Source organism: Dermacentor albipictus, chromosome 1, assembly GCF_038994185.2.
Source record: "Dermacentor albipictus isolate Rhodes 1998 colony chromosome 1, USDA_Dalb.pri_finalv2, whole genome shotgun sequence".
Lineage (NCBI taxonomy): Eukaryota > Metazoa > Arthropoda > Arachnida > Ixodida > Ixodidae > Dermacentor > Dermacentor albipictus.
In genome coordinates, this window is record NC_091821.1 from 167,475,925 (window position 1) to 167,494,147 (window position 18,223).

An 18,223-nucleotide genomic window follows, 5' to 3' on the forward strand; every position below is an offset into this window, starting at 1 on the left:
TTTAACTGTATTGAAGTTGTGTATAAACATACTTCGTTATATGATGTTCAAAATATATGGTGTTCTATGGGGACAAATTATAAAAAGTTGCACACTTCATTACAGCGAGAATTTCGTTATACTGAAGTTCGTAATACTGAGGTTTAACTGTACTTCACTCGAAGTCACCGAGTACCTCGTTTTTCGACGCAGTCAAAAGTTCAGCTACTTCAGTCGGCAGCGCCAGGACTCATCACCATAACCTTCTGAATAGCTCTTAGAGTCATGGGCACGCCGCTTTTGTTCCTTCTGCGGCATGGTGTTTCCGGGGAAAAAAAACTTTTAAATCAGTCGTGCTAGCATGCATGGTTTTAGGCATATATATATATATATATGTTGCACCGTTGTACAAGACACATCCAGGAACATCTTGGGGGGAAAAAAAAATTTGCTATGTTCCAGAAAATATAGTACTATAACAATGCCCATTCTATATGACAAAAGCATTACCACATTTGGCAAAAGAATACGACGTGGTTCATGTTATCTGTCATCTCTCAACATCCTCCACAGCTTTTGCACTGACACCTTATTCCCTAAGTTAATTAAAGTTTTGCTAATTAAGCATAATTAGATAACTGCTTGAGCACAATAAGTGAGAGAGGAAAATGGATAAATGAAAGACAGGGAGGTTAACCAGGACCGAGAACAATAAAAAGAACTCGTGAATAGCATGAACACCCATCAAAATACAGTGATTGCTGTTTGCGTAAAGGCCTCCATTACTTTTAAATTCTTGGTGACGTTTAGTTGGGACACATAGTATAAGACAAGGGCTGACTTTTCTACTAATTCTTGAAAAAGCAACGCTCAATATTATACATCATGTTTTAACCAAGTGACCCAAGCAACACACACAGTTTTAAATATGAATGACCCCAGACTAAACAGGCAAAAAGGATACGATCTGTGCCAGGAAAGAGCACTGCACCTCGGATCATTTCTCCCATTATACAGCCAACTGACCAGATGTCCACTGCAAAAAAAAAAGAGACAATAGTTGTGAAACCAAACTTAAATGTGTTAAAATTAGGCTCGTGCAAATATTTAATATTTTCAAATATTCAATTGAACATTATGCTATTCGATATTCACTTTGTTTCAAATTTCAATATAAGCATTTTTCCACATATAAGCCACACTAATCAGAACACCACAGGGAAAAACGAAAAAATAATAAAGAAATGAAATGCATACATATAACCTACTAATATAACTGCACACAAAGCTCAAATATTTGAAAAAGGAGCCTCCATTCACATTGTATATAGGGCCAGCGGCTTGTGTTCCCCACCGCTTTGGCAATGCTGATGGCGAAGACCTTAGCCCTAAAGATGATTTCACGGCAGTGTGGCCCGCACTGCTGTGAAACCATCCCTGGAGGTAAAATTTGCACTGCCGTGAAGACAACCCTCAAATTGAAATTTGCACATACCTGCATGCCGATTTCACCATTACAATTTAAAAATTTCTGGTGTGCGTATGTGCAAAACTATGGTAAGCTTTAAAACATGTCTAATCAACAGCTTTGGTTTTGGCGAGCAAGTTGCATCCCATAAAAATGAGCCAAAGACATTTGCTTAGAGTCGCCTACTGATTTCTGTACCTGCTCGATTATTTAATATTATCTGCAGAGGCCATACAGCTCCCCAAGAGCTGTGTGGCCGTTGTGGCACATCTACATCGACATAGCACTAGCCCGTAATTTTAGTATCCAACACCCTGCGAAACAGCGCTGGTTATGCTATGTTCAGACTACGTTCGTAAGGCGCCGATTTTTCGTAACATACGTAAGCGGAAGCGCAACAAGCGTATGCGTCTAGTTCAGACTGCGAACGTAAAGGTACCAACGTGCGCAATTCTCGCAAAAATCGTGGGTGAGAGTGTTAAAGGGTCGGCAACATTTACGACTGTTATGTTACGACCGTTGCGACACAGCCAATGACCGATGAGCTTTCGGCTTTCAACAACTGGTGACGACACTTCCGTCCTCCCGTCTGCAGACAGCTCCGGGCGCGGGAAGTGCCATTCCGCTATTCCGTGCGCACGATTGGCTGTGTTCGTGAAAATTTTTGCAGTGCGCCTTGCGAGACTGTTTTCAGTTCATCTGGTTTATCCGCCGAGGAAATCGATGGCCGCAGATGCGTGCTCCGAACTTCGATGAGTGGTCTCATTAGGTTTTCAAGGAAGCGGAACTGCTGGGGCGACATGCGCATGATGTTATGAAACATCGCAGCGTCACCAACTCGGAGCTTGGCGAAAAGGTTGTGAAAATCGCCGTCCACGGCCCTGTCGAGAAATACTTGCCGCACCCAAACCCTTCTGCGTCGCCTTCGTCGTCTTTGGGCGATTGACTACATGACTACAAGTTTGTTTTGAGCGTGAATTTCTTCGATCTCGGCCAGCGCTCGCATGTTGGCAGGAGCGATATTGGACCGCTGGTGACGTCGATTCTGCAGCTCCAAATTTGATTGGCCTGTTGTAAAAGCCGTAATTTAAGCAGCAGTAAATGTGAACAAAGGTGCCGGCTTAACTGCCGTAACGTTTTTTACAGCCGTTACGTTCGATACGCCAAAAGAGCTGTTACGCGCGTTACGACCGTAGTGTGAACATAGCATTAGAGTCGTCAGCTAAGGCAAGCATGACGGTGGACAGTAATCCATCGTGGGAAGTTTGACTCTCGTTGGTGATCGGGCCACAAATCATGGGCACAAGCTATACTGAGGACTGCAAAAGCAGCAAGCGTGCTTAACAAGCTTGCCTGTGGGCTTGCATAATGCAACGGGTTAAGCTCGTGTGTAGACAGAAAGCATGAAGTTGAATTTTCACAACATAGCATGAACTGCCAATGTCGCATAGTCAAGGGTGCCCTTCGCAGCACCACAATGACAGGTGAACACAAAACATGCTACCGCGGCCTCAACCACAAAATCTTATGTAGACTGAAAACACAACAGTGAGCAAGAGTCTGTAAACAAATTTTCTGTGCTGCTGAAGCTGTCATAAATACTGAACCTGCATTTTTGCATGAAAATATCTGAATAACAGCACTCTGAAAATAAAATGACTCCAGATATAAACGTGTTTCCTTTTTGGCAAGTAAAGAACCAACTTTATTTAGGATTTGTCAAAGTATAGCTCTTATATCAATATTTTATGCAAATACCACAACTATTGGAACTGTTCACTTCAAATTTATTCTGCATTAATTACTATACTCTTCGACTTCTCTTCGAACCAAAAAAGTGATTTTCACAGAGGCCTAGCCAAATGAAACTGTTTCTCCAAATACTCATGATACTATATACGACACATCAACGAGAAGAAAGGGGGTTAACCGAGGGGCTTGATTTTCATTAGTCATATAGTTTTATTATATAGTTTTATTAGTCATATCATTGGTGTCAGTGTTGGGATCTTATGATATATATATGACACATGTATTTCATTCTGAAACACAGGCATGCTTGCAGCATTACTGCGACGTGAAAAAGCCTTCACTTTAATTCTGGTTACTGCCTCAATCATTATTGCAGGATATGTCCTCAAAGCTGCAGTGGCCAGGGTCTGGTTTCCCAGTAACGTGCTCTTTGATCCTACACATTGTGCACCATGGACAATGCCCGTGTTAGCAGGAGGACAACAACTCAATCAACACCGAAAGAGGCATGCGATGAAAAGCTATGGAAATTTTTGAAAGTGGAACGTGCAGCGGTGGCGTCGAGGTAGAACACCCGCCTCGCGTGCTAGAGGTCCGTGGTTCGAATCCCGGTGCCGACAATTTTCCACCGGATTTTTTTTTTAAAATCCGCGTGTTGATAAAATTGCACAAACAGGCCTGGAGTGTGGCCTGATCCCTGTGACCAGAACCGGTAACGCACTCCCTCACCAGAGCAGGATTGGCCACCCTGGTGCAGTACTTGGCCACAACCTCCTATATGAACACAACAATCAAACCCCGGCCCTCAGTCCCCAGCAGCTGCGAAGCAGCTGACCACGGCGGCGGTCAGACCTGCAACGCAGCAGAGGGTGCTAAGAATCACTGGCTCCGGACAGGCCGCCAATGGAATATGAACCTGGCAACGTTTAACGCTAGAACGTTATCTAGTGAGGCGAGTCTAGCAGTGCTATTGGAGGAATTAGAGGGCACTAAATGGGATATAATAGGGCTCAGTGAAGTAAGGAGGCCAAAAGAAGCACATACAGTGCTAAAAAGCGGGCACGTCCTGTACTACAGGGGCTTAGCGGACAGAAGAGAACTAGGAGTCGGATTCCTGATTAATAAGAATATAGCTGGTAACATACAGGAATTCTATAGCATTAACGAGAGGGTGGCAGGTCTTGTTGTGAAACATAATAAGAGGTACAAAATGAAGATTGTACAAGTCTACACCCCTACATCCAGTCATGATGACCAGGAAGTCGAAAGTTTCTATGAAGACGTGGAATCGGCGATGGGTAGAGTGAAAACTAAATATACTATACTAATGGGCGACTTTAATGCCAAGGTAGGCAAGAAGCAGGCTGGAGACAAGGCAGTGGGGGAATATGGCATAGGCGCTAGGAATAGCAGGGGAGAGTTATTAGTAGAGTTTGCGGAACAGAATAATATGAGGATAATGAATACCTTCTACCGCAAGCAGGATAGCCGAAAGTGGACGTGGAGGAGCCCAAACGGCGAGACTAGAAATGAAATAGACTTCATGCTCTGCGCTAACCCTGGCATCATACAAGATGTGGACGTGCTCGGCAAAGTGCGCTGCAGTGACCACAGGATGGTAAGAACTCGAATTAGCCTAGACCTGAGGAGGGAACGGAAGAAACTAGTACATAAGGAGCCGATTAATCAGTTAGCGGTAAGAGGGAAAATAGAAGAATTCCAGATCAAGCTACAGAACAGGTATTCGGCTCTAACTCAGGAAGAGGACCTTAGTGTTGAAACAATGAACGACAATCTGGTGGGCATCATTAAGGAGTGTGCAATGGAAGTCAGTGGTAACTCCATTAGGCAGGATACCAGCAAACTATCGCAGGAGATGAAAGATCTGATCAAGAAACGCCAATGTATGAAAGCCTCTAACCCTACAGCTAGAATAGAACTGGCAGAACTTTCGAAGTTAATCAAGAAGCGTAAGACAGCTGACATAAGGAAGTATAATATGGATAGAATTGAACATGCTCTCAGGAACGGAGGAAGCATAAAAACAGTGAAGAAACTAGGAATTGGCAAGAATCAGATGTATGCCTTAAGAGACAAAGCCGGCAATATCATTACTAATATGGATGAGATAGTTCAAGTGGCTGAGGAGTTCTATAGAGATTTATACAGTACCAGTAGCACCCACGACGGTAATGGAAGGGAAAATAGTCTAGAGGAATTTGAAATCCCAAAGGTAACGCCGGAAGAAGTAAAAGCCTTGGGAGATATGCAAAGGGGGAAGGCAGCTGGGGAGAATCAGGTAACAGCAGATTTGTTGAAGGATGGTGGACAGATTGTTCTAGAGAAACTGGCCACCCTGTATATGCAATGCCTCATGACCTCGAGCGTACCGGAATCTTGGAAGAACGCTAACATAATCCTAATTCATAAGAAAGGAGATGCCAAAGACTTGAAAAATTATAGGCCGATCAGCTTACTGTCCGTTGCCTACAAACTATTTACTAAGGTAATCGCAAATAGAATCAGGAACACCTTAGACTTCTGTCAAGCAAAGGACCAGGCAGGATTCCGTAAAGTCTACTCAACAATAGATCATATTCACACTATCAATCAGGTGATAGAGAAATGTGCGGAATATAACCAACCCTTATATATAGCTTTCATTGATTACGAGAAAGCGCTTGATTCTGTCGAAACCTCAGCAGTCATGGAGGAATTACGGAATCAGGGTGTAGACGAGCTGTATGTAAAAATACTGAAAGATATCTATAGCGGCTCCACAGCCACCGTTGTCCTCCATAAAGCAAGCAACAAAATCCCAATAAAGAAAGGCGTCAGGCAGGGAGATACAATCTTGCCAATGCTATTCACAGAGTGTTCACAGGAGGTATTCAGAGACCTGAATAGGGAAGAATTGGGGATAAAAGTTAATGGAGAATACCTTAGTAACTTGCGATTCGCTGATGATATTGCCTTGCTTAGTAACTCAGGGGACCAATTGCAATGCATGCTCATTGACCTGGAGAGGCAAAGCAGAAGAGTGGGTCTAAAAATGAATCTGCAGAAAACTAAAGTAATGTTTAACAGTCTCGGAAGAGAACAGCAATTTACAATAGGCAGCGAGGCACTAGAAGTCGTAAGGGAATACACCTACTTGGGGCAGGTAGTGACGGCGGATCCGGATCATGAGACGGAAATAATCAGGAGAATAAGAATGGGCTGGGGTGCGTTTGGCAGGCATTCTCAGACCATGAACAGCAGGTTGCCATTATCCCTCAAGAGAAAAGTATATAATAGCTGTGTCTTACCAGTACTCACCTACGAGGCAGAAACCTGGAGGCTTATGAAAAGAGTTCTACTCAAATTGAGGACGACGCAACGAGCTATGGAAAGAAGAATGATAGGTGTAACGTTAAGGGATAAGAAAAGAGCAGATTGGGTCAGGGAACAAACGCGAGTTAATGACATCTTAGTTGAAATCAACAAAAAGAAATGGACATGGGCAGGACACGTAATGAGGAGGGAAGATAACCGATGGTCATTAAGGGTTACGGACTGGATCCCAAGGGAAGGGAAGCGTAGTAGGGGGCGGCAGAAAGTTAGGTGGGCGGATGAGATTAAGAAGTTTGCAGGGATGGCATGGCCACAATTAGTACATGACCGGGGTTGTTGGAGAAATATGGGAGAGGCCTTTGCCCTGCAGTGGGCGTAACCAGGCTGATGATGATGAATGAAATATTCCATGCTAAATTGGCCATTTACGTTTACAGGGCAAAGAATACAGCTGCATAAAGTGCAGTCCACAAAAAAATAAAATAAAAATATGTGTGCACTGGGAGTAAGACATTTAGATGGAAATGACTGCACAGTTGATGACAAATAATTTGGGCATGCTCGCTTATTCTGACAGCTTCACAGTATCGCCACTCACCCCAAAGATGCAATGTATAAGGACAATTGAAATTCCAGACCCCTTAAAGCGTGCTGTTTGATAATTTGACTCCACCTGGATGATTATGTGTTAATTAAGCCACCCCCGAATCAAGCAAAAAGAGCAATGGTATTGTTTTAAGGGTTCACTGGAACATCCTCAAAACCGAAAGTCGCGACAACTTGTAGATGCAGTTGTCACCAAGTGCACCCAAATGACAAGCTAAGCAGCTAAATTCTAAATGCTGCATTTGTGGTTTCTAGTGTGTGCTGTATGTTCCGCGCATCCAGTGTATGTTCCTTTACATGCCAAATAACAACACAGTTTTGGTTTATTTCTTTGGCCGCTATTACCAATTTTGATTTCTCACAACTGTCAAGCAGCTTCAAATGGCGCCAGCTCGACACTATTTCTGCACTGACGACCATGGCTGTGATAAAACGAGGGAAGTGGACAATGACTGTCACGAAAAAGCCTGCAATATTTCGGCTGTTGGAGTGCAGTTGACCTCTGCCCAAGTTGCCACGAGATGGTGATCTGGTGCATGCATCACTGTATTTTCATCTATTTGTGCAACGGCATGACAATAGTTTAAATACACTGACCAGGTCACTTGAAAGCATGTGTGCATGCAACAGTGCGCAGACAAGCTTCCTTGGCCTCTTGAGGAATAAGGTTACAGTAGAGTCTCAATGATACGATCACGGCTAATACGAATTTCTGGATGGTATGAATTTTTCTGTGGTCCCGGCCGAGCCCCATTACTTTGCAACGTGCTAGAGAATGGTTGTTATGAATCAATTTTCAACCCGCATTGGTTGATATGAATATTACCGAAGACACTGGAAAATTTAAAGTATGCTTGGCGAGAGCCAGACGCTGCTGTCGTTTGCACTCCGCTTCACTGGCTTTGTTGTTCGGTGAAATGGCCGGTCGCTGCTGCTGTCTGTGCTCCAATTCATTCGCTTTGGTGTTCGGCGATATCGCCTGTCGCTGCTGCCGCTTTCATTCTGCTTCCCTGCCTTTGGTACACAGCGATCTAATCAGTCGCTGTTGGCGTTTCCGTTCTGCCTCCCTTGCTTTCGTATCTGGTGGCGTGTTCAGTCGTCGCATGTGCATTCGCTCCTTGTTCTTCTGGCGTTTGGTGTTGGGGGAATCCGGCGTTCGCTGCCGCTTCCCCGAACCGCTTGGCACGCAATCACTGGGCCGCTTCGGAGCTATGGGTCTCACTCACTCGACTGCATGCAACGAGACGTCTGACGAAAGAGCGGTGGTGCAGCTGCCACCGCAGACTCATTCTACCGCTACTGTGTGACGTCACGGTTGCTATGCACAGCTGCGACCCCCATAAGCGCACCGGTCGCTAAGGAGGGGAGGAGATTGCGCCGCTGCGCGGAGGAGAGGCCACAGTTGGCACGATTCCAGTGCACGGACAGACGCGACTGCGAGCATGAGCCCCACCGACGGCAGTGAAAGAGAACATCGCGCAGTTATGCGATTTCTCCCTCTCTCTTTTGGTGCGGAGGCGCGGACGCGGCGCAGGACAGCGCGGAGGCCGCGACTGGGCGTGAAGAGGTTAAAGCAGTGGCACTTTTGTTGCTTTTGTGCTTTTTCTCCTTTTCCGCATACCATCGGACGGAGTGGCTGCTGTGCTTCGGGCCGCGTTCTTTGTGTTAGACGAGGACGACGGCGAAGGACCACCACCGGCGGCTGAAACGCTGCATGCACTCGAAGTTCTGAGGCGTACTATGGCCGCGAATGAAATCAGCGACGACGCGTGCACGCGTTTTTATGGATTTGAACAAAGTCTGCTAATTGACCCGACAAAGAAAGAGAAGCAGAAGGACATCAGAGACTTTTTCTTCAAGAAATAAATGCTTTTTACATACGTGTGCCTGAGTGAGTTCACCTCTGACTCTATAATTTAGCTAGTTTTAATTGTTTCAATGATATGAATTTCGGCTAATACGAATATTTTTTGTGACCCCGTGAGATTCGTATCATTGAGATTTGTATCATCGAGATTCCACTGTACTTATTTTACAAGGGTTATTATTTTTTTATTTTTTTCAAGGTCCCATCCATTGAGAAATGAAGACCACAGTGAAAATCCAATGACGCTGAGCGCAGATGTGTTATGTAATGTCTCGAGTATGCCCGTCGATAACGTAAGGTCGCAGTTGTCAACTCTGAGCACGCAGTGAGCATGCAAACATGCCTCGAACAATAGAATCTCCAGCTAAGTGTGAAGTGCATGCTGTCATTCTATTTCTGCATGCTGAGGGGTACAATGTCGCCGAAATGTATTGACTAACAAGTGATGGTACGGTACAACTTTCATGAGTGACAGCAAAGTGCGGCAATGGCGCAGGAACTTTGAAGCAGGATGCACAGACGGTCATGATGGAGGTGGGCAGGGAGGACAGCGAGTGTTAGCCGATGATCTTGTTCAACGAGTGGATCAGGTGATAGGAGAAGATTGTTGGTTCACAATTTCTGTGTTGAGCGATTTATTTGCAGAAATCTCTCGGTCAGCTCTCTACACCTTCGTCCAGTACCGCAAACTCTGTGCAAGGCGAGTTCCCAAGATGCTGACTGACCATCACAAAGCACAGCAAATGGGCGCAGCCTTAAAGGGACACTAAAGACAAATATTAGGTCAAGCTAAAGTGATAGATTAGTGCTTGAGAATCTCTAAGGCGTCAATATTATTGCGAACAGAGCCTTAATAATCAAGAAACTGAGGTAAACGCAGGACATGATTAGAGACTCCCCCGGGACATTCAAGTACTTGCTCGATGACAAACTCCTCAGTTAAATTTTGTCACTAGTCCTCAACCACTTGTTGCAAAAAAAAAACAGCATTGTATTATAGTATAAGACGAAATAAAATGCTACTTGTCTAGATTTATTTCATTTTTATAAAGAAGAACTAATCGAAATTACCCTCGACAACAATGCGGGCGGTCGAAACGCTTCATTTTCGCTCGACTCCACGCCGCCAACGCTTTCACATTTTAGTAGTTTCATTATCGTGTAGTGCTGCACAGGTTTTGCTGGCTCACAAAAATCGCACAAACTGCAAGTAGCAGAGAATTCAACTTCCATATCAGGTCGCGGGATGCCCAAACGGCCTACGCCACTTGACCAAAAAGCAGCTGCAGCAGCGAATCCACCGCTCTGTCTTGGCTTGGTTCCGCCGTCTGTCGGGGGTTGTTTTACTAACCGATGGCTGCAAAGGGTAGTGATGGCACATGCAACGTCACCACTTCCCCGGTTGGGTGGCGGGGGATTTGAATTTCCAAAAAGGTATTCGGACCCTTCAGATGCAATTTTATCGTAAACTAAATCCTTTCTTGGCACGAAATAAGCGTTGCGAGGTTTCTGGAAAGGTATTTAAACAGTCCACTTCGACTTAGTATTTGCCTTTAGTGTCCCTTTAACATTTCTCCAGCGCTACCACAATGAAGGAGAAGATTTTTCTAAGAAAATCATCCCAGGGAACACGACATGGGTCTGCTTCGAAACTGAAGAAACAAAAGAGCAATCCAAACAGTGGATGCACTCCGATTCCTCGAAAGCAAAGAAGTTCAAGCGAACCTTCTCGAACAAAAAGTGTATGGGTACTGTGTTATGGGATAGCGATGGTGTTCTCTTGGTGGAATTCATGGAACATGGCATGGACATCACTGCAGCCTCGTACAGCGTTACTCTTGAAGGTCTACGAAAGGCAAGTCAGAACAAGTGAAGAGGAATGTTGTCATCAGGCATTGTCCTTCTTCATGACAATGCATGGCTGCACAGTGCAGTTGCATCGAAGAAGCTCCTGCAGCATTTTCCATGGAAAATGTTTGATTACCCGCCGTACAGCCCCAACTTAGTTGCCTCTGATTACCATCTCTTTGCTCACATGAAACACTGGCTAGTAGGACAGGAATTGGACTCAGACAAGCTGCAGACCAGCGTACAGAATAGGCTGAAAGCACTGCCGGCTGCCTTCTATGATGAGGGTATAGGAATGTTGGTACCACGCTACGAGAAATGTCTCAATCGGAGCAGTGATTAGGTAGAGAAGTAGCTGGAAAGTATATAAATTTTCCATATAAAACAGTAGGGCTGTCCAGAGGGCCCACGATGCGGCGGTCGGGCAAGGCCTGACTGTCCCAACGTGGGAGCGGCCCGCAGCGCGCTGAGTCGCGTACCTCAGGACCTTATTAAAGTTTTGCATCCATCCATCCATATAAAACAGTTTTGATTTTCATTACGGTTTTCATTTCACGACCGATCGGACCTCAAAAAAAAATATATATATATATATATATATATATATATATATATATATATATATAGCCCTCGTATCCTAAACCTATTATATTTTGGACTCCCAATTACCCAGACCTTTAGGAGGTCCCTGCCAAGTCTGCATTATCAGTCGGCAAAATATATGAAAGGCAGTACAGGGCACTGTCTTTCCCACACAGTCTTTTCCATCACAAAAGTGATTCATATAAAGCTTTTTCGATTCACATGTAAGCAATTTCTTTCTGCATCCACCACCAAGTTTGGCAGAAGCTTAAGGTCTTTTTTTCAAGCTTTAAATCTTGGTACAGACCTTCCAACCTTAGAATTTCAAAAATACTACTGTCAAAGCCAAAAGATACTAAAATTTGGTGAAAAATACTAAAGATAGGGAGAGTTTCATAGACTGTTCTGTAGCTATGCTGTGTACGGGCACTCTGCTATGTAAAGTCAAATTATGATAAAGCAAACTCAAAGGGGCCCGAAAATTTGTTTAGATTAAGCTGTAGGAGTCTGCTGAATTGGGCTGGATGGTGCATTCTTAGAAAGGAATTAAACAGCGTTTCACACAGGATGAAGTAAGGACAACAGAGCACTGACTAACAACTGTTCGATTCCCTTCCAGGAATGCTCGAATTAAACAGGGTCCGGAATAAAGCACACTGATTGGGAGGGGATGGGGGGCATACATGCGGCAATGATACTGCGCACTTCACTGAAATTAACAAACACGCAACAATTTGTGGAACATCATCAACCGGTTTTTTGGTAACAAATGGTGCCACAAAAATGCATGCATAATCCAACAGTCTGAAAAAATTAATGTTGATGGCAAACTGAATTTCATTGTCTTTTTACAACTGTACCAATGCGAAAAACTTGCTTGCTGAATTTTCCTATAGGTTGTGCTTCATTGAAATAATACCTACTTAATTTTTACTTTAAATTTCACAATGGTCCAGGCCACAGGTGCGTTTCTCATCCCCCCATGGCGCATTGTCGCGCATCGTCCCGCCATGACGAACATACATCCCCATATTGCACATGCAACCTTGACTCTGCAACACTGTCAGTTTAGGCTGTGTTGTGCAAATACAGTTAGAAGATTTATGCCCGGACGCGAGCTTGGGCCATTCCATTCAGTAGGCACACATGCAAGCTCGGTAGGTATTCATAGTACTTGCTGGCAGATGGCCGCAAACCTGAACTCCATTTCACGCATGCGGCTGTCAGTCCAGTTGGTGGGCATTACCATATTTACTTGTGGCGATGCACTCTCCGCAACATTTCTGCGCAGCCTCTGCATCGTCATCATCTGCCTCGGCAAAGCACAGCTATGTTCTGCACTGCGTGGCCGGTAAAGAACACTGCCACCGCAGTGTCACTGCCTACTGCCGGTGACAGGGAAAATACAAAAAGCAGGCTACGTGGCTTGAAAAATCCACTTGTTAACCAGACGTACGAAGCGCCAGTACGATCACTTGCTACTGTTGTTGAAGCAATAAACCACTGTCCTTTCTCTATGTTGGGAACCATTCCTCAGTTGATACAACATCCCATATACTCGACTGTATCACGAGTTTCTTTTTTTTTTCATAATTTTCGTTGCTTGAATATGACCCTCACGTTACATTCGAATAACGGGATAATTGACCACTTTAAAACTAATACTTTCAATCCCACGGTCTTTAGCATTACCTTGCCAACATGTACCTTTACGTCTCGACCTAATCCATAGACAAGTCAACCGAAGTAAAAACTTGATTTTCGTTCAAATCGACGCCATTTTCACCATGCTTGTGTCTGGTGTTACGGTTACAGTGCTGCAGTACCCTGCAGCCTTTCACGCTTTGACTCCATTCATTCGTGACATTATGGCAATGCAGCACATTCAGTATGGAACCCGCCTCGAGAGAAGAACAATTTTATTAGTCGAGGAGCTGGGAAACTTCACCGGGGCTCTGTTGCTCGACGTCAATGAGTCAACAATTTGCGGATAACGGGATTAGTGAGAGGCCCTCTTTAATTGGGAGGCCCGTCGAAAGGGCTCGATCTGTGGACCTTGTAGGAGCCTGGTACTGCCCCGAATGAAATGATTGTGCAGTCTTTTGTAGAGGGGTGTGCGAATATTCCAAAAGTTTGGATATTAAACTTTTAATATTCGTATTCGATTCAAAAATGTTAGAATATCCAGGTGGGTACGAATATTCAAATCAAACCGAATATATAGCTGTTTGTACGGGAGCAAACACGGTTCTTAGCATTTGTTTCCATCTAATCTAAGAATATTGGGGGGATTTTGTGCTGCTAGCGAAATTTCAGCTGTAAACCACACTGAAACATTATACGTCTAAACTTTGTCGGAAAGCCAGCATCTCAGTAGCAAGGGGCATGGGTTGGAGAACAGCGCGAGGGAGCTTTTTTTTTTTTTCTTCCCCCCCCCCCTTTTTTTGCAGCGCCACCCCTAATTCTGAGCTTATTGCTTGACAGCAAGTGTGATGAGTGATGAGTGACACAGGGTCAAATACCTCCGAGTTTACAGGCATTTGATGCGGTATATAACGCACAGGCTGGTGAGGACAACTAGTGGGATTTACTAAATTTTCCATGTTAATATGAGCCAAATACACAATGTTGTAGTACAACAGCTTACTAGTCTAGTTTTTCACCATTGACAATGCAATTTCAATGTTCTGGCATAACAAATTAGCCAAACTTGCTAATAAATGCATATGCATATCATTATCTTAATATTCGATTCGATATTCGAATCTAAGTATTCATACTCAACTCGTACAGAAAATTTTGATATACACACACCCCTACTTTTGAAGATAGTTCTGCTCGTCCAGGCACTGAACTCCTCGAAGTATACAGCCAACAGTGCTCTTGGCACTGCGCAAAGATAGTGAGCTTAGTACAGTGCCAGAAGCACTTTTCAGGGACGCAGTTGGTGTGTTCAGTGAGAAATTTCCCGAAAGCGAAACTATCTCCAAAAATGATCGCCCAAGAATGCTACCCAAGCAAAGCTCTGCCTCTTACTCAGATGACGATGAGTAAAAAAAAAGCCCATTTTCGAATTACGATTCTTTGAATAAAGGTACCATTTCTTTTTCCATTCATCTCACATTACATTTGTGTTTCTTTTTTCTTTTTTACCTATATCGTGTGGTTGGAAAGTCAACCCTCACATCATAATCGGGGTCACGTTACGTTCGAGTAAATACAGTATCTCATGCCCAATCCAACAAATCTCCGATGCAGTTGTCTCAGAGTACGAACATATCAAGAGCAAGCTTCCCGCAGTGGCTTCCTGCCCACCACCCACAGCATCTAGGCGTAACAAGGGTTGGTGCATGGTTGTGTAGGGAGTTGCTGATCAAAGCTGCTGTTTGGTCGTTTGGTGAAGAGCCAACGAAACTCTTCACAGCAGTCCTACGGCAGTCATAAATCAGCAGAACCACCTCAATCACAAAAGTCAGGGCACAGGCAACAACATCAATGGCATAACCATTGTTTGCGGCCCCTGCCATGCATGTTTTTGACATCACACATGTGAATCAGTCCAGAAAAAAAAAAAAAAAAAATTCGAGCAAGGCATCGTACAGCATCTGAAACTTCAGTCGTTATGAAAAGTTGATTCTACCGAGTAGATAGTGGTGCTGTGCGAGGATGTTCTGGCTCAAAAAATTGGTCGACGACCTAGTTCCGTGCACAAGGCACACTATGATGGAAAATAAGTGATGTGGGTCTATAAGCGTTTCCCCTTCTGCAACACAACAAAAAAACACTTGAAGCGCAGATATTTCACGCAGCGTGGTACTGCACTCCTTATGACGTCTACGAACAGCAGCACAATGCAAGTGTGTCAAAACTGCACCTCACTACTTCGTTGACCAAGCTAATACCCCCATCACACTGGACATTTTATTGTCACTATATTTGAATGACATTCAGTTCAGCGAATGCCATCCGACCTGTGGTGGTGCTACACAGGAAAACTTAATGCCATTTGGTCATGATATCAATGGCAATCGTTGGAGAAAAAAAAAAAAAAGAAGTGGTGAGAAAAGTCGAACAAGGTATGTGTACAATGTCTGAAAAGTCAACCACCCCCATCCCATACCCTTGTATGCCCTGAGGCATTTATCCTTGCATTTAAAAAAAAAAAAAGTCAACCTATTTATATTAACATAAATATGGGACGTCGCTTCGCTGAGTAACACGCATATGAAACTTTCAATTCCCGAGTGTCTGGCCACTATAAGCAAAAACAAGGCTTAGCCAGAGCCATAGCTGATAAATTGGAGACAAACACTGTGACTGACATGGCAGCACTGAACGACGACGACGCTCAGTTGCAGTAGGTGAAATGGTTAGTTGATGTCTGCTTTACACTGCGAGCAAAGCATACTAATCAGTGACAGAGGCTTGATTGTCAAATAGATGCAGATGCCACTCGAGATGCCAAAAATATGTACCTACAGGTGGCCAAATGTTTACAGTATGGCCGACTAGTAAAACGACAGCCGCCAGACACCCCCGAGGTGCAGAGTAAAAATATTTTGTGGCAACCTGCTGTACAGCTTTCATCTAGTGAAAATGACAGATATCTTAAAGCATGCAAAATTAGTTTAATTACCCCTTTACATGAATACTTCGCATGCGAAGCCAAATGAGTTTCTCGAACTCATTCGATTGCGCAAGTCATTTGATTCTAATGGCACTGAATATGGCTGTGTAGCAACCGAACAATGTAATTTGATGCTAATGCCACTCGATTCGAATGACATTAAAATGTCCAGTGTTAGTTGATAGTCAGCCTTCATTTTGTTCACATTAGGATGGTGCTTTTTTGTGTTGGTTTTGTAAGAAAATATATAGTATTTTTTAAAACAGATACTGCCAATAGGCACAACTGCAGGAGGTGGGCATATCACGTAGTAAAACCTCGTTAATTAAGACGCATTTCACTGCACATCGGTTAATTTGGATAGCTCTTGCAGATCAGAGAGTGTGGAGCACTGCAAATGGGCGACACAAAAGAGCAAAAACGGTGCTAGTGTCCAATCGAAATGAAGCAGAGTCTGCATTGCCAAAGTCATCAGCGGAAATAGTGTGTGAATGATAGCAACACTGCAACGCGTTGTCCCTATTTGAGCCTTTAAAGCCTTTTCTTGCGTTTACCGCCGCGCATAACATTGCATCGGCCACATACCTTAAAAACTGCGTTGTCATCATCCATGACCATGTCAATAGCGACCGCTGTTTAATCTAGTTTTTGCAGCAAACTGTAGTTTCGTTTTGACTAGGTCACTGCGTCGGCCATGGGCCTTCGGAACTGCAATGTCGCTGTCCATGATCACGATAATAGGGGTCGCGGTAGCGCCTGTCAAGGATGAGCACTGGCTACATCGTGATGAACACACGATTTGTTGGCAACCAGCTGAACGGTGAAAAAATAATCGGGGTGGGCACATGGCAGTGAAAAACATGTCCGAGATGAAGACTCACGATGCCGCCGAACTGAGAAGTAAGTCACGAGGCCTTCGCCGCTGCGAGCGCTAATGAGTCACAATATGATAATTGCAGCTTCCGCACTGCTTTTGTATAAAATAGAAATGGGATTAGCTGATTCATACAGTAAATAAAAGCGTGTTGGCACAGTAATAATTTGTACTTTGTTTTCTTGATACGCTCGATAATTCAACATTCAGTTAATTCAAACATTTTTGGGGGGCCTATTATATCTGAATTAACGAGGTTTTACTGTATACAGTGGAATCTCGTTGATACGATTCTCACGGGCACCGAAAATAAAAACGTATTATCCAAAAATCGTATTATCCAAAACGGACTCCAAAAGATCGCGAATAATACATACTTGGCACAGAACTTGCTTTTATTAAAGCACTTTAAAATAATCCGTCACTTTGCGCTGCACTTTTTGCTTTTCGAGGTCCTGCAGCAAGCTTTTCTGGAACTCGTAAAAACGAGTAGCAGTTTCCTCGCTGAGCTCCGCAGACGCGACAAAGCCACGAAGCCCGTCCAAAGCTTCGAGAGCACCGTCAGTATTTAATGGCCGACGATCGCTGCTGCAATCTCCGGCGTCTTGGTTGTCATCGTCGTCGCTCTCCTTTTCAGCGGTAACATCTGCAATGATGTCTTGGACGGTGCGCAATTCACATGTCGCCAGTTGGTCGTCCGCCGATACAAACTCTTCCGGAGACGCGTCGACATTGAGGTCACCCCAGTCCGGGATGTCAATCTCTGCGCCGTCATCTCCATTTTCCTCAGTATCGCCAGGTGCACAAAAAAAGCCACACTTCTTGAAGCAGTTGGCGATGGTGTCAGGTTTGACGCGATCCCATGACATCGCCAGAAAATGGATGGCATCAAGAAGATCCACCTTCAAGCTGGCATCTTTCCGGTCAATCTTGGCCAAAAAGCGTCTGATCAACAAGCTCCTAAAGTGAAATTTCACGTTTCTAATGATTCCTGCATCTAGGGGCTGCAAGTGGCTGGTGCAGTTGGGCGGCAGGAAAATTACTTTTACGTTTTGCAGCCACGAAGTATCGACAGGGTGCGCGGCACAATTGTCGAGAACCAGAAGAATTCTACGGTTCGCGGCACGCATCCGGGCATCCAGAAATGTGAGGAACTCTGTGAAAAGGGCTCCGGTCATCCATGCCTTCTTATTCGCTTTATAAATGACAGGAAGGCGTGGGTTACGCGAAAAGCAGCGTGGCTTCCAGTATTTGCCAATGACAGTAGGCTTGAGCTTCTCGGTTCCA

General features: G+C 44.3%; 1 protein-coding gene across 4 annotated transcripts in view; it reads right to left on the reverse strand.

Annotated features, from left to right (window-relative positions):
- Positions 1-18,223, reverse strand: part of bsk (mitogen-activated protein kinase dJNK) — a 124,336-nt gene that overhangs the window by 42,902 nt on the left and 63,211 nt on the right. For all 4 annotated transcript variants that reach the window (XM_070528905.1, XM_070528911.1, XM_070528909.1 and 1 more), the window contains exon 7: positions 944-1,015. In XM_070528905.1, the coding sequence (XP_070385006.1) occupies positions 944-1,015 (72 nt within the window). The remainder of the gene's footprint in view (positions 1-943; positions 1,016-18,223) is intronic.